This window comes from Accipiter gentilis, chromosome 23, assembly GCF_929443795.1.
Source record: "Accipiter gentilis chromosome 23, bAccGen1.1, whole genome shotgun sequence".
In the NCBI taxonomy this organism is placed as follows: Eukaryota; Metazoa; Chordata; class Aves; order Accipitriformes; family Accipitridae; genus Astur; species Astur gentilis.
The window spans coordinates 11,860,045-11,876,050 of NC_064902.1; the positions used below are offsets into that span (position 1 = coordinate 11,860,045).

At 40.7% G+C, this 16,006-nt stretch overlaps 2 protein-coding genes across 2 annotated transcripts in view; one reads left to right on the top strand and one right to left on the bottom strand.

Annotated features, from left to right (window-relative positions):
• Positions 1-14,090: 14,090 nt before the first annotated feature.
• Positions 14,091-16,006, bottom strand: part of KBTBD12 (kelch repeat and BTB domain containing 12) — a 30,935-nt gene continuing 29,019 nt past the window's right edge. The window contains exon 5 of the mRNA XM_049827073.1: positions 14,091-14,260. Coding sequence (XP_049683030.1) covers positions 14,091-14,260 — 170 coding nt within the window. The remainder of the gene's footprint in view (positions 14,261-16,006) is intronic.
• MGLL (monoglyceride lipase) overlaps positions 14,215-16,006 on the top strand; it is a 122,458-nt gene continuing 120,666 nt past the window's right edge. Inside the window, exon 1 of the mRNA XM_049827069.1 lies at positions 14,215-14,319. The gene's annotated coding sequence lies outside the window, so the exon portion shown is untranslated. The remainder of the gene's footprint in view (positions 14,320-16,006) is intronic.

Genomic DNA, 16,006 nt, shown 5'->3' on the forward strand with positions numbered 1-16,006 from the left:
ACAATTCAGGCCACGAGTGGAAGCTCATGATCTGAATGGCAGGTGAGCATGGACGTAAGGATGACCTTCAGGGAACCCTGAGTAGGAAACATTTCTAAACCAGGTTGTTTATTATGCTGCTAACCTAAAAGAGACTTAACTGCTCACTCCTTTAAGGCCAACAGCCAAACTCCATTGATTTCAACAGAGCTAGAGTTTCCCTCGTAGTCTGTACTCAGGAGATAATCTCCCAGCTTGCCTGAGAAACCTGAAGCAGCGTGCCAAAAGGCAGACAGGAATCTTCTGTAGTGGGGAGATGTTGAGAGCCACATTTCTAGTTGAAGAATCATGGAATAACATTTTCTTACATAGATTTGAAATATATTACGGGGTAATGAGAGGTACAGAGCAATGGGGGATGCTGTGTGAAAAGGTCTCTCTGTCTAATAGAAACAAAGAAATGATTGAATTAATTTTTTTTCTAGCCAATCAACCCCTCTGATTCCTTAATAGAAGGGGCTTTAAAAAAATGTGAATCCCTTCTAGCCTAGCTGATTTCCAGTTGAAGAAATACATTCTAAAAGATGAAACCTGCAATTTCTATAAGGCATGAAATTCATCTCCCCTAAGTCCAGATGGGTAAGAAATGCAAAATTTTATCCTATCCTGAAGATCACAGGGTGTTTCATAACTGTGGGTATTTGCAAAAAATTTCCAATTTAGATATCTAAAATGAGATACCCAAACCACTGATTAAATAGAATTGCCCTAGATACATCAAAAGAAGTAAGCTTAGCTTCCCCATCAGGCATAAGTCCGATATTGCAATGCACAAAAGAATTTCCAACATCGTTACCAGGACATGAGAGGTTAACTGAATGTCTTTGTACTGCTTTGCATGAAATGTTTTGAATCTTGAACTCCTGTTATGACTCACATCCCTATTTCTCCAATTTGTTCACCCAGGCGCTCCTAGAACATCACTTTATTCCGTGCATTTATGGCAATACTTAATAAGGTATCTAAAAAACTTTATAATACTGTAACTTTAATCAGCCGTGCTGTTAGCTGGCAGTATTACAGCAGTGCTTTCTCAATACTTAGGATCCTGATTTCTGGCTCTGATAAGACAGACCTTCTATATAACATGCACTTGTGTAACACAAAGAGCCAGTGGCTAAACCCTGATCTTGTCAAAGAACAACAACAAAACTTCAATAGGACCAGCATTTCATCCTGTATCTTCAAGTGAAGCCTCAATATTTCAAGTAGAAACAAAATATAACATGTAGTTTTGCAATGATAGCAGTGCTATTGATTCAGAAAAAGCTCTGTAATAAAGCTACCTTCTGTTTGCTAAAATGTGCCATGAGGGGGACAAATTATGACAAATTATGGTAAAATTATGCAGATCAGTAAACAAGGTCAGGCAGATACTTGCCACTGTCAGTACATGCAATATGGGCAGTTGAAACATATGCAAGAAGAACAAAGATGTTTTACATCCTTCCCCGAGGGATGCAGCTTTGGCTACTGCTGGCCACAGAACTCCAGACTGGATTGATAATGGCTTGTTCTCAGCTGACAGCCTACAAATTATACCAGTTCATGGTGAACCAACAGGTGAATATTTCACCAAGACTGAAAGGCCCACAGCTAATACAAGGTTAAAGTCTCTTTTAAACATCTAAATGCTTCCTACGTGTTCTCTTCCTGCCTTTTTTAAGGTTTTTGAAGTCTCCAACATGTTTTTTTAATGTAAAAAAACCCCCACAGAATGGTTATTTTTCATGCCCTACTTGTTTTACTGTGGCTTATCTAATTGGATTCTGCAAAAAATTATCATAGAGCTAACTAACCCAAATATGTTCATATTCCTAGGGATTAAGATCTAGTTTTTGCTTATATGATCTGTTGTTTAATCATCAAACTATTGACCTGGAACCATTGTTTAGAGAAAAAAACCCCAACCCCAAACAACAATGTTTGGAACATTAAGGAAAAAGTGCTTGTCTTGGAAATATTGATGCCCATTTCCCCTAAGTGGCTATAGTCTAGTAACCAGATATATATATAGTTCTGATAATGGCTCATTTACATAAAAATCACTGCCAGCTTGATTGTAACGGTCAGCATGTGGAAGTTGGCCAGGACTAGAAATCATCACTATTAACCTTCTGAGAGAGCCTTTACACCTTTGCCGAGACAGCTTTTGGCACAGAGCATTAATTTCATCTAGAATTTTGCGAGGCATTAGCAAAAATACCTTTTATGCTAAAAACACATTGGACCTCTATTTGGGAATGGAAAAGTACCAGTAAGAGGAGGCTGTCTGATTTTCAAGTCATCAAATCTTAAATGACACCAGATCCCTTTAGTCCAGCTGGAATGTTCTGACAGTAGTCAAAAAAAACCCCCAACATGGACATTGGACTTCTGCATCTGCCAGGCTGTTGTTTTTCAGATCAATGTTTGGATATTGAATTTGAATAACCTCGTGCACACAATGACATTAGAGTTACACTCTTCATTTGTGCATGAATGTATACTGTTGTGGTGCACATTTAGCGGGGGCTGAGCTTTGCTTGTAATTGCATAACTTTTTCATGCAAATGGAACATGTAATACATTAATAATTTTGCATGCAGTAATTATCATATGCATACTTGAAAAGAAAATGCTGTACGTGTAAAATTATGCTTTTGATCCTGGAATAGAACTGAATTCTGTTTATTTTATGGATATGTGCAGCTTGATGAATGATTCTTTGAGTCTTTCACTTTTGATCTCTTGACATCAGCTTTTAAATCCAAACTGTTTGTAAATTAACTTTTGAGCTATTGTCTTTTTCTTTTTTGGAATTCTAAGCAGCAGCAGAAATTCATCAAGTAAATTCTCTTCTTGTCTTTAAAACCCAAGCTGAAACCTGAGCTGTTCTGTTTGGTATACAGTGAATGAGCTGTGATTTGATTTTTATTGTATTTCATTCAAACTTTATTATAAAACATCTCCCAGGGACACTTGCATGAGAAACACTTTGCAAGTAAAAAGAGCATTTTATTTCCAGTCTCCCATTTTTAAAGGTTATTATAACATTTTTATCATGCTTGCTTATCTCCATAATATACCACTGTAAGGCAGACAACTGCAGATGTTAGGTAATAGAGCTAGATGTCTCTGTAGGTTTTTCTAATGGATTTTCTTTTCCCATACTACAAAAGGGTTTCACTGTGTCATTAACCCAGTGACCAGCACTTCTGCAGTCTGACTGTGGGCAGTCCCCAGGCAGCTATATTACCACTGTTCTTTGACTCCAGTTTTGTCTCAAACAAAATGTGAAATTTGGTGTAGATTTTTTAACAAATGCCCCTCAAAAACCTACTATAATTTAAACAAAGCAGATGATCTTTGTGGATGGTTCAACAGTGGGGTTTATGTTATGATTTCTATACTCCTATTCCCGGTAGTTGGTTCCTTCTCTAGAATTGATCCACCCATATTTTTCAGTGGAACAACAGTGACCTTCAGCAGCTGGATAATTTCAGGTTTGTATTCAGGTTGGGCATACAAAGTGTCTTCTTAATAATTTTCTTTCCTTCTAAAAATTGCAGTTTAAATCCAAACTAGATCTAAATTACTCACAACATATCACTTCTTTTTAATCGACTTTTGATTACTATTTATCTATTGATCTCAGAGAAGGCTTTTGTAAATGTTAACAGGATGACAGGCTTGATCCTGCTCCTATTACAATCATTGGCCAAAAATCCTGCTGGGACACATCCTCTGAGTGGATCACAACCCTATGGATCTCCGAATGCACGTTATAAAATGTATCCAGTAAATCCAATAACAACAGAAATACGATTAAATACATAGTGCACAGATGGTTCAAAAATAAGCGCGCTACAGCTTCACTTTGAATTTTTGCTTATAAAGATTTACTTTCCTTATAAAAGTAACCCATGTAAGTCTTTATCAATATTTACCTAGCTCAGTTGGGAAAATAAAACAGTAACTACAAGCTGATCTGTGCAATATCATAGTAGTACAAGCACATTAAAGTCCTCCTTAAACACAAGTGAGCAGGACCCTGGCCAACAGGGAAGAGCAAGAGAATAGTTAACACGCCTGAGTTCTATAAACATGCCAACTGGCTTAGCAGTCTTTACTGAACATTTCTGTTACAGTGGCTTGCCTGAAATAAGAAACAAAGAAATCAGATTAAAGTTTGAGCTGCTTAGGACAGCAGCATTAGTACAGCAAATTTCCTGGCAAGATAACTGTTATTTTGTGCATCAGATGACTGCTCCATGCTGCAGTGCTGAGCAGGGGTGGATTCTTAATCCATTTTGAAAAGTACTAACAAAAACCTTTAGGAAGGTTTTATCAGCTATGAATACTGGAAAGAGGGTGAACTTCCTATCCCATGGTTTTGTTCATATGCTATTTGGCATGTCTGTGTAAGAGCACGAGAAGCCATCAAGCAGCAAGCTATTAATGCGTTAGTCATGACAAAGCTTTGCAGCAATTATCAATCTTTGTATGGTTTTTGACTATTTGTCCCCTTAAAGGGCTCCAAAGAGCAGTCTTTACAGTGGGCTAGCTTCAGAGCTGAGGTGAATGCTGGTGCATTAAGGCACAGTTTGATGAGTTAATTTGGAAGTGGCAGTGCTGGCACAAGCAGCTGCCGTACCACACACCCATTAGCAGGCACTTCTTCCCGTCTTTGTGCCTCTCTTGGTGCCGTGCCAGTATAGGCAAATTTGTAGCTTCATGGCAACATGGACTACGAAATGATCTGGCTGCAAAAGACTTTTTCAAGTTCTGCAGCTGAACTACAAATTTAGTCCTTTTCATACTTGTTTAGGAGTTTCTTTAGTCGAGACTGATAATTTATTAGAGCAGTGAGCACCTAACAGCTTGGGCTTCAGCATGGGCTGCCCAAGCCAGCTAGAGATTACATTGAATGCTAGGGCAGCTGACACCTGGACTATTGAATCTTCACTGCTAATCATTAGATCTGGCTTGGGTACATCTGTTCAGCTTTAAATCACATCTCACAACTGCAATATGGCTATAGCTTTGCTGTCAACATACACCTAAGCGCAGGTGTGTCCCAGCTGGCAGAAGAGAGGAGCTAGAATCTGTCAGATACCTTTAAAGGCCACTTTTCTTCTTACTTTCTTATCTTTCCCTCTGCACCTTGTGTTGTTGTAGACTGTTTAAGCAGTGAAGTGGGCAACACAACCTTAAAAGGCATAGTTACTGAAGGATGCTGCAAGGAACAATCATATTAAGAACCTTTTAACCTTTGCATCTTCTGAATATAAGCTAGAATTTAAGACTTCACTGCAATCTGGAAAGACCTGTCCTATGAACAGCACACGGCTTAGTACGAGTCTGTGGGACAAGAACCATGTAGAGTCCTTTGTTCTGATCTTTCTTAAAGGCAAAAAGGAAGAGAGAGCCCATGCCACCAATTGTCACAGAGTACAATATTCACCATTGCAATTTTAATCTTGGCTATTTAAGAGGACTATGGATTTTGGCATGTCATTAATTTCTGTATGCATTAGAGTAGTCACAGCCATGTCTGCATATTATACTTAACAAGATCAGTCCTTCCATTGGTTTGCCTTCTAGGAAATGCAAAGTGTATCTGTTTTTTGGGGGAACATGGTTAGCTAGATACTGTCCTATTCTGGGTGACTGCCATTGTAATCAAGAGTAGAATTCAAACACTTTATCTCTGAGAGGGCTTATGGAGATAGCAGTCTGAGCATCCAGCCTGTCATTCTGGGGGCATGTAGAAAAATATACACAAATGATAGATCTAAATGTCTGATATGATATTTGGGACCTAGATTAAATATGGGCTTTCTTCTTGTAGGATTTGTACTGACCTTAAATAAAGAACAGGTCCCTTTGCTTTTGATGAGGTATTGCTGCAGTGAATTAACTGAGAGTAGGGGCAGAATGAAGAATAAATGGAACAGACAAATCGGAAATGGTTTTAAAGACGAGGCTGGTTTGGGATTTCTTCCCCTTCTCTTCACCACTGCCTCAGTTTGACTTACCTTAGATCTTTGTGGTATCTCTCCCTCTTCTGGGTGTAGACAAAACTAGTGCAAAATTCCTTTGCCTGGTATCTTTAACACTGCTAACAAGAATCATGTGGAGACTGGAAGGTGAATATTACAGGTTATTTAGACCTTGACCTTGCTATTCAGGATCCCAGCAGGGGACCATTGTTTATGTGTTTGGTGGGGTTTTTTTTTAGCAGTTTGATTCTCTGTCCACAAGATATGGGATTGCCATATAGTAAGCAACATGCTTAGCAGTGGTCAGTAGACAGCCAACTACATGGAGTAACTTTCAGCAGCTCTTGACCTGCACTATATCTGACCTTATGGCTAGAAAGAAAGATCTAGGTCTCCTTTACCAGTCTCTCACATCTCATCTTTCACTTCATTGCCTTTCCATCCTCACCAGAAGGGTGCAATCCTAACACTGTGAGCCTCCCCGAGTGAGAGAGATTTTTAGGTAGGTCTTAGGTCTGAGCATCTTCTCACACCTTTCTTTCATCACTGACTTAAAAAATAGTTATACCTGACTTACACTAGTGCGTGTGAGAAGGATTTATCCTATTTTTTTATTGTGTAACTCTCTCTTAACTGTTTTTTTTTAAAGGTTGCCAACTAGCTGTTGCACACAGGCTTCCAGTCTAACATATTAAAAGGAAACAAAGCAACTAGGCAGCTTTCTGATCAGTGCTGCCCTGCAAAATAACTGCATTTATTTATTTTGTTGTTTTGTTGGGGCTTTTTAACTGCAGGGAAATGCCAGTGTATCTCACAGTCTGCTTAGTAACAAACGTTCTCTACCCTGCAAAACTTGTCTTAACCTAAAAGATTTTTGGAATCTCAGGCCTTATGTATTATAAATTACCTGTCAGTAAGTATTATAAATTATTTGCAGTTCACCTAAGATTATTTACTCATGCACACTGGTGGGGAAGGCAACACAATCCCTAGTATCAATTCAGTAACTCAGCAAGTAGATGCCACATTGTTTACACTTTAGCAATATCCTAAAACCCTCTTATGCATATTCTGTAGGTGATTCCTTGGATGCAACAGTGCCTTTTAGTGGCTAGTTAAATGCATCACAGATTCATTATGGGAATCCCCAGAGAGTTGAAGATTTCCTTATCAAAGCTGTGGTAGATCATCTAAATTCAGGTCTCAGTTACCCAGTAAATCTACTATACTTCTGTAAAGCACCTTCTCTTTTTTGCTTCATAGAAACTGTGGCTATTTAAGTGGCATAATTTATTAAATCAAATCTGCTTTGAGAAAAATACAGTTCCCTCATTCTTCTAATTACTGCTGTTCAAATTTAGCCTCCATTAGTGACCTCTCGATTTGCTGAGATTAGTTCTGCCTGTGTAGAAGTGTGACTAGCTATGAAGGCACATGCAATAAGCCTTACATTTCTTCTACTTAATGTATTACACAATTAGATATCTCTTATTGCTTTTTGATGAAGGACTAAACAAAATACCCTTGTTAGCTGTAAACATCTAGTCTTTCCTTTCCCAGGAAGGCTCAGTTTCTGAATGCTATGGACAACCATGTTACCAAAAATCAGGGAGATGACAGCAGTGCAATAATGTTATTATTCTACCATTGTATCACACTTTTTGATCTCTGGATCTCAACATAACATTACAGACATCTGTGAGCCACCCCCTCCAAAAACACAGCAAGGCAGACCCAGAAATTGAGTAGAGATGTATTATTATAACTATTTTACATGGGTGAACCTAGGCGCAGAGAGCAGATGCCCAAGACTACTAAACAGAGTAATTGAACTGGAAACAAACCCCAGAGGTTCAAATTTCCAATCTGTGCTCTAGTTACAAGACAGCTCCCTGTGATCCTCCTCCTCATACTGGAAAAGCCTGGAAAAGCCTATTGAATGGGTATGATAGCTTTTTATGTTAGGATTCAGCATTTTTTTCAGCCACATTTGAAAGGAATGAGTCAGGAATTTGTGTATGTGGGAAGTGGTTTCCTCTCACATTACTGTATGTATGGATGAAATACATTTCCTCTACTATGAAGTTGCTGAATGAGAAAATAAAGTAGTGCAGCTGACTGGCACTTTAGTGGCTGTACTTCGACCCTGATAATGAAAAGCCAGCGGCCTCGGGAGGCCAGTTTGGATAATGCATTTTGTAGAAAAACTGGTGAAGTCACTTGCATTCTTGTAAAGAATGACTAGAAAAGGACAAAGTGGAGAAAAAATACCAATGCTAAAACCTGATAAATTAGAGACCAGGTTCATTAGTGAAACCTGGCCTGACTGAAACTGCAGGAGAAAATCTGGCTTTAAGATGTGAGCTATATAATGCAATAATGAAGAGGCCTCCCTCTGTGCTTAGGCAGTTTTTGTAGCAACTAGTGTTCGGGAATCAGAGATAATGATAATGGTTTGTGCCTGCAATCATTACAGCTATGGCACGCACAGTATGCAAGGCATTTAATGTCAAACTTACTAGCATCACGCAGCGAGACAGCGGCAAGACTAAGTAGAATGCAGATCACCTGCCTTCCAACCCTGGTCATAGCCAGAGGACCAGAGACATTGCAGAGCAGGCAGGTTTTATTTGCAATGAGTCTGAACCACAGAATTTGGATCGGGGCTAGAACCTGCTTGAAGATGAATGTCCTCAAATCCAGGGAGCTGGTACGGCCTCGCTTCTGTCCTTCAAAATTGATTTGTTGCTGGAGCAATAGGCTTCTGAGGAGTCTGGAGCCTGGGGGACACCCTGAGTGGCTGTTCCCATCTTCTGGGGAACTGAAGGGGAAAAGGAGGAGTTTAGGGGCTGGTCGGACAAAGGGGCTGAGGCAGAAATGGGGTTAGGGGAAGAGAAACAGAACAGACTTGCACAAAGCTTTCAAGAGGACTCTGAGCTTCTGAGGGGAGTGCTAGAGCCAGCAAAAAGATTGAAGGAAGAAGACATAGGTGAGGACTAAAAGATTTCCCCGGTTGTTCCTTAGCTCAGCAAGGTATTTAAGGTTCTTTTTAACTTGAAGCCTGGAATAGTTCCATACATTTAAAGACCAGCACTTTTTTTGAAGTACTTTGATGAGCTATACGGAAGACAGAGTTGCCAGGTATGTGTTAAAAAAAGGATCTTACTGCTGTCAGTAAAGGACTTCTAAAAATAATGTTATACATGTGTATATAAAACATAGGAGTATACGCCCTGGAACACTTAAATGCATTTTCGTTTGAAGGTAATTTCTTATGGCAAGGCAGGCCAGCCTGTCAGGAGCCACAGCTCTGCACCACGCTGGTTCTCTCTGCTCTGGGAGCACAAATACGCAGCCCCAGCACGGCCTTCACTGTGGCTGCAATCATAGGTGATTAGTAAATCATTCCGTCAGACACCTGGGCAGGGCAGTAAACACAGAGGAGACATTCACCGAGAAAGAAGGAAAGTGTACTTCTGCATACCTTCTATGTATATTTTAGCCATTTTCCAATATTTCCTTTGCTTTCAACCTCTGTACGTCAAATGATAGTAAATTGCAAATGTGCTAGTTCCAGCTGAGCACAACTGGGGGTGAAATAGCTTTTCTTTGAAGCTGAAGCTAGAGTCCACTTGAAAAGCTGTAGGGAGAGCCACAGAAATTTGCAAAAGAGTAACTGAAATTCTGACCTGGTGTTTCAAAGCATTGTGATTCATGAAACAAATTTTCAGAGGAGCTACATAATCCATTAGGAGAGCAGCCTGTGAAAGAGACCATCACTGTAGCTAAGATAGCAATCACTAGGTAAACAGCTTAATAAAAGAATGTCATTGTCTTCTAGATCAGCAGAAAAACAATATAGGTCTTCATGAATATATTTTAACATTTTAAAAAATTATTATAGCATTGGCTGTCATTGCTTTTCAGGTAATCAAGGATTTCATTACACATTCCAAGTAGAGGAAAAAATGTAAGATGAAGATCCAGGGCCAGAGCCTTTTACACCTGAACCCTCCCTAGGAAGAGACACGGAGGATTGTTCCACCCCACCTTGGCTCTGCTGCACGTTGTAAAATTCTGGGAGCAGCTCTCATCTCTGTTGCCAGTCTCTTGGTTTTGACGCTCTCTCAGCTTCTTACCTGGAGCATATTTGGGAGTGCTGGTAGAGAAGCTGACAGCTCTGTGTGCACCACAGCAATTTTCTGTTGGCAAATCAAGGCTTCCTGAGTGGCACAATACAGCTGGAACACAATACAGAAACTGCTTCATAAATTTCAATATCGCACACACGCAGAATGCATGTGTGTGTTTGCTGGCACGGGCAGGGACTGAGCCACAGGCAATCACAGTAGTGGTATGTAAGGGTTGGTAGTCAGCTGCCTGATGGTTTACATATGTGGGCAGTTCCTATGACCACATGTATGAAAACAGGGATGAGATACCTACAGGGATCCTTATGAAATCAGTTATACATGGACAATTTCAAAATAAAACATTGGCTGGGGATAAAAATGGAGAGCTTCAATTAGCTTTTTATAGCATTTCATTTTTTGCTTTACTCCCTGTGTGCCACGTGATCAGCTACCTCTCCAACCTTTTTCTTCATATTTGGCAACTACTGATGTACTTCAGCGTTTCAAGTGAAACTGGTGTATGCCTTTGCTTAATAATCCCCCCATTCATTTAAATAGTAGCTTGCCAGTGCTGCTTTGTTTGCATTTTAGAATTACGGATGATGTCAAGACAGCCTTGATTAGAAGCTCAGCTAACTACTGCTCAGATGGAAAGGGGCTGAAGGAAACTATTATTTCAGTGAAACTCACAAGCTTGGAGAATGCATATTCTGTAGGTGTTTTTTTTTTAATCAGGATTTTTAATAGCAGAAATTAAGACTCTTAAGGACTTTCCCAGCAACGTGAGACTACCCATGGACGCATCAGACATGCAGTATTCATATACTCTCAGAAGGATTTTGGCTGAGATCTACACCTCTCAATAAGCATGCTTTCTGCTCCTTCCTTCCTTCCTCGGTCAAACTTTCATTTCCAAGTATTGGATTAGAAATTGTAGTCGCCCCAAGGGCAAACCGTGAACTACATGAGGCCCACACAATATCAAGAAGTTAGTGCCCCCATTCTAGATAGTTAATCCAGAAGATGACAATTCCTTACTTGGTATCTAATGCTGGACATTTGGATTTGGGCAGAAACCGAGAGACACGGACACATGAGTCCCCACTAACAGTCAGACCCCATGGGCAGCAGGAAACGTGATGCTCGGTGCACGCCAGGGCAGATCACTTGCCAGTGGCACATGAAGAAAAACCTGTTAACTGCCCACTACAGCTCAAGCTAGCTGATTGCAAGACCAGTATACAAAACATATGCAATTACTCCCCTTGGTTATCAAGACAGACCTTCTCAGAGTACAAACTTTCCTTTTATCCAGCTCATTAAATATCAGTCTAAAAGGCAAAACATATGAAGTGGGAAAGAAACAGCCAGCTCACTACTGGAATAGAAGTTTAATAGAGGAGTCTCAGCCATGTTCCACATGTATGTTCGAATATGACTAATGAAAGCCTGCAAAAGTCTCCCTTCTCCCCTTGAAGTATTCCAAGTAGACTGTCTTTCAGAGAGTGAAATCCAGTAGATTAACTCAGACTTTAAACTGCAGGAGGATTTGAGTTGTCAGGGATAGACCACAGAGCAGAGACCAAAGACAAAAAAACCTGGAAAACATTCTTCCTTAAAACAAAAAAGGTGAAAGAAGCAACATCAGTAGATACAGTTGCAGAATTTGGAATTTCACAAGGAAACACTTAACTGATGCTCAAGAGCATTGCTTCCAGCTGCCTTGAGAGCTCTGTAGAGAAATTAGAACAAGATTAACTTTACTTTGCAGTAACAACAAAAGTTAAAAAAAGAGTTTCCAATATTGGATGGTTAATTGGAAGAACTTTCTACTGATTTTGTTTAAAAACATATTAAAGGAGAGTTTGCCTCCTTGACCTAATACCTACAACTGCATTTAGCAACCAGAGTGGTTAAGATGCCCTTAGGAACCGGTCACTGATTTGTACCACTGAAGTTCATGCTCTGTTCTAGACAGATGATGACCTACATACGAACAATGGAAAGAAAAAAGAATGAGGGGATGATACAGAAATGATACAAACACAACAGTATGTGTTTAGGCTGTGACACTCATTCTGCCTGGGAAACATAAAGGGAGACGAGATTAGCTGTCAGGCTCATAGATTTACTGCTTTTCTACATGTTTTCCTTAGTTTCTCCCCCACCAACTCCCTTATTGTCTGAGCAGTCCTCAGTGTCCTACTACAGTTATCAGGTAAACTTTAGTGACCTTCCTGCTAATTGTTTTTATATGACAGTTTACTATTCTCACTGGATATTTTAGAGTTCATTAATCTGAAAAGTCAGAATTGGGAAAGGGCTTTTGGGTCACCCTCTCCATCTCTCTCTGCCAGAAGCATTGCAGACAAAAAAAAACCCAACAAAAAACAAACGAAACAAATTACACCAGCTGGCATTTTTGCAGCCTAAAATGCAATTGAAAAAGAAAATGGAGATGCTCTGAAGTGCAAGTCCTGCAAGTAACTACAGATTAACTACCTGATGGATTCCCTCATTTCTTTGCCAGTTATTTTCTTTCGGGTTTGTTGCTGCTTTCGTAGCCATCAAAAGCAACTTCTTGCTGACAATGATCATTCTCGTACGGTATCATAGTTTACTCTTAGTGTTTGCCTCTGGCCTTCACTCTGCATTGCAGCATACTATCATTTGCAATTTTGGCCCAAGAGCACAACTGAGATTTCCAGTTCTCTTGTCCATACTGCCCAGGCAGTGACAGACAGATACACTCTAAGGTAGGCATCAGACAACTAATGAATAGTTATTGGTAATTCAAATGGGATAGCAGTACTGGTAACAATTTTCTCACTAACCTACTGTCTTCAAGCCCTATAAAGGCTAACAGTGCCTTAAGAAACACTGTTTGAATTATTCCTCTTCCCTGTGATTATAGCCCATTCTCTGGGTAGAGAATTTACCTTATGCTACTTCATTAAAGCTACTTCTATAAAACCAGCTACTGTTATATAAACATTTATTGTTTAGCACATCTGTCCTTTCCCTGTAGCTGCAGAGCTGATATGTAGATAATACTGGTCTCATTTATTACTTTTTAGTTTACAACCCCTTCTCCATCTCTCAAAGGAAGTGGGTTTTCTAAGTGAACTTCAAGGTTCTGGTCACACCAGACATTGTAACAGGTAGGATCTATGGGAGAATTTAGGATTCTTCTTGTCTTTGGTACAGGCTGCCTACTAACCCTGCTGGAAGACTCCCTTGGGACTTGTTGCCAAAAGACTAGTTTTCTACTAGCACAGGCTCAGCTCTGTTGGCAAAGGCAGGGTCTCTTGATTCTCCTGTCTGTGGGTTAGATAATGTTTGCAGTAACTGGTGTACTTGGCTAATGAACCTTGGCTAATGTTTTTTTGTTTAAAACAAACAAAGGCTCTTCTCTGTCGTCCTTCTGCTCCTGCATCAGTCAAGTACAGTCTGGCCCTTTGGTACAGCTGGACTGGTTTTCATCAGCTGACTTAATACATTTCTTAGCCTCCGCGGTAGCTTAGCAGAACCAGGTGGGATGAACAGCAAAAGAGGGATTTCCCTGGCTAGAGCTTTCCTTCATATGTCATGCTCTGCTGTGAAATGAGCCCTGGGCTGCCACTGTGCCTGGAGGCAAAGGGTCTCAGAAGCCCAGGCTATACCCAATGGTGGAGCTTGCACAGGCAGATGGAAAACCAAGAGCCACGCACAAAGGCTGGGCGACCTCGGCTTTCAATCACAGAAGTCCAGAGTACCAGTACTAGCAAATTAAGCATCGTCCGAGAAGCACAGCTCGAAGGCAATTCTGTCCTTAAGCACGTGTTGCCAGCTCCTCTCCGTGGGACTCAGCTGTCATCCAGAGCCAATGCAGCGTTTGCTTCTCCAAATTCTTCAGTTTTTGCAGAATCTGGAAGCACTGAGAGTCACTGAACTTCTATTGGTCCACTAAATCGGGGGGAGGAGGGATAAGATCCCGCGGGTTCAGCCTAGCGACAAGGCAAACATCATAGCTGTCGTGCATGAGGACGTTGATGGCCACCACGTTCCACTGGTTCTCCCACGTATCCAGCTCGAGGATCTCTTTGGTGATAACTTCGTGGCGAGCTGAAAAACAGAAACAACAACAGCAGACATCAGGAGTCGAGTCAAACGGGATCAAAGAGGTTTGTGCAATTATTATTATGACCCTTCTGTAAGGTGGCAATGAAAAGGTAATTTCTGTGGTACTAACAGCTACGCTGTTCGAAGAGCATGCGAGTTGTCAACACATAGCAAATGAAATAGCGCAGGTGGAGATCTGCACAGTGTATTCAGTCCTCACGCTCTGGGCTCCAGGTGCAGCTGCAGGGACAAAAGCGTGAAGTGCTCCATCGTGGTACAAGTATGCAGGTAGCATTTCATTGTGCAATCAATTGTCAAATTCTCATCTTTTAGAGACAGAGTATTGCTTATTGTTAATGAGTATGGCTACACGCAGTACGTCGTCTTTTCTTTGCCCCGACTAAAATGCAGCTCTCAGGCTCCTGGAAGCACTCCAATACTAGGGCTTTTCTCGGGTGCAAAGTCTGGGCATCCTGTGATCTGGGGAGAAATAAAGTCAGAAAAAAACCTCCAGGGCTTTAAATGTACTTTAGCTGGTCTGAAATGCTGAGGAATTTGTTATGAACAGTCAGGTTAGAAAAATGCCATTAAATCACAGCAAATCTCAAGACAAGAAGCTTTTTACTGAGACCAACAAGAAATAATGAAGGAATCACCATGCAGCAGAGAACCATAGTTGTCAACCAGCAGTACTATATTAAACTTCTTATAAGAACGCAAAACCTTTCTTTGCTAACAAAAGTCCTGACCTCTCCAGCAATTGTTACTCAAAGCCAAGTTCTCTCCTAAAAATAAAGTGTCTTTCATTTCTGCTCACTTTTTCTTTTCATCTTAAAGTTGCTTTCTCACAGCAAGTAACGTTAGTCTAGACTTTTCTTACTTTGAGCCGCTATGTGCCCGTGCTTTGCCATCAGCTTCCTTCTGATGAATTTCTGGATAGACGTATTAGAAGAAGCCACGTCTCAGAGATTTCCAAGCACAGACCTTCACAGGTACCAGGATAAGAACCATCATAGCAAGAAACATTGAATACTCAACACTTTTATTGAGTATTAAAAGTCTGGTGACAGGCTAAACTTTACAGGGCCCAGACTGCGGTTGCCATTTAGCTATCCCTTCTAGAAAGCTTTCTTTTAAAACAACAACCACCACCACCACCAACCCTATCCTTCACATCTCTTGACTGCATCTCATTGCTCAGACGCTGCCCTTACGTTGAACTGACAGCAAAGGATTGAAGAAGGGGGAAAGAGTGAAATACAGGAGAGCATCCAGAGGCATATATTGTTTCTCATGTTGGAAGCAGAGACCACATAATCTTCCAGAGGACAGCAACCCCGGTGGTTAGTACCCCCAAGATAATGCTGTCATGGTTTAGGTTCTATGCATGATATTATGATGATGTAGTGTCATGGGATTTAAAATAACCTTAGGGCTCCTCTGTAAGTAGCTTCAGGATGTGGGGAGGTCAGATGGAAACAAGACTTCTTCCCCTCTCAGGATTAGTTTCCTTGCTGAGCTGATTTGGGACAGCTCTGTTTACTGCAGGTCCCGCACATGCACAGCAGTTGTGGATGTCTCAGCTTTATGGAAATTTCTGCACATTTTTGTCATGTTTATCTACGGAAACCACTCACCAACCATTCACCATCTCTGACCCCTCTCTCACCTGATAAAGGAGTGTAACGCAGTGTTTCTACCCCACAGTCCACAGGCTGTACTCATTTTCCCCTCAGTTGTGTCACAATT